This window comes from Calidris pugnax, unplaced genomic scaffold (assembly GCF_001431845.1).
Source record: "Calidris pugnax isolate Ruff unplaced genomic scaffold, ASM143184v1 scaffold41, whole genome shotgun sequence".
Taxonomy (NCBI): domain Eukaryota; kingdom Metazoa; phylum Chordata; class Aves; order Charadriiformes; family Scolopacidae; genus Calidris; species Calidris pugnax.
The window spans coordinates 6,349,388-6,350,270 of record NW_015094509.1 but is presented as its reverse complement, the minus strand read 5'-3'; the positions used below and the strand labels follow the sequence as shown (position 1 = coordinate 6,350,270).

The following is an 883-nucleotide window of genomic DNA, read 5'->3' as shown; positions in this document are numbered from 1 at the left end:
AAACAAACAAGCAATAACTACTAGATCTGTGCTTAAAGACCTCCTCCAAATTTATTCATGTAATAATTACGTACAGTCTTCTCCAATAGGAAAAGATTGATATTTATAACCGCAGCGTTTCAGAAAAAAAAAAAAAACAAACCAAAATTTAAACAAGCAGGTGGCCCCGTTTCCCCTCCCCCCCTTCATTCACCGCTCGGCCGCCCCCGAGGGGCTGAGGCTCTTCCCGCCCCCCCCCCCGCGCCGGTACCGGCTGAGGGAGGAGGGAGCCCGCCCGGCCCCCCGGGGCAGCGAGGGGCGGACCGGGCCGCGCCTCCCCGCCTCACACCCTCCTCCTCTTCATCATCATCCTCATCCTCCTCAGCCGGCTCTGCGGCTGCCGGCAGACCGCAGGGAGGCTCCCCGGCCCGGGAGGCCCCGGCGCGGCCCGCCGCAGCGCCGCTCCCCCACCCCGCTCATTAGCCCCGTGACGGGGAGGGGGAGGCAGGCCGGCCCGCCTCGCCCAGCTCCCGCCCCGCTCCCGTTCGCTCACAGCCCCTTCCTCTCCCCTCCTTCTCCCTCCTCCGGGCGCTGCCGGCCCCGCCGCCGCCTCCTCCTCCTTCTCCCCGCCCCTCCCCGTAGAGCCCGGCAGCGGGAAGGGCCCTCCGCCGCAGCCATGGCCGCCGAGGGGGTGGACGAGCGCTCCCCCCTGCTCTCCGCGCCCGGCTCCGGCAATGTCACCCCGACAGCGCCGCCCTATTTACCGGACAGCAGTCCCCGAGGTAAGGCGGTAGCCTTCCCCAAGGCGCCTTGCCGGGAGAAGGGGGGGGTGGCCGCTGGCCCGGGAGCGGTGAGGGGGGGCTCGGCGCGGCTCTCGGGGCTCGGGGGGGCCGGGCCCTTCCCC

At 69.2% G+C, this 883-nt stretch overlaps 1 protein-coding gene across 2 annotated transcripts in view; it reads left to right on the top strand.

The window, feature by feature from the left end:
• Nucleotides 1–372: 372 nt before the first annotated feature.
• The window catches only part of TMEM55A (transmembrane protein 55A), a 25,356-nt gene continuing 24,845 nt past the window's right edge, over nt 373–883 (top strand). The window contains exon 1 of one of the 2 annotated variants that reach the window (XM_014965639.1): nt 373–761. In XM_014965639.1, the coding sequence (XP_014821125.1) occupies nt 656–761 (106 nt within the window). In that variant the 5' untranslated portion in view covers nt 373–655. The remainder of the gene's footprint in view (nt 762–883) is intronic. The other variant, XM_014965638.1, reaches the window with a different exon arrangement.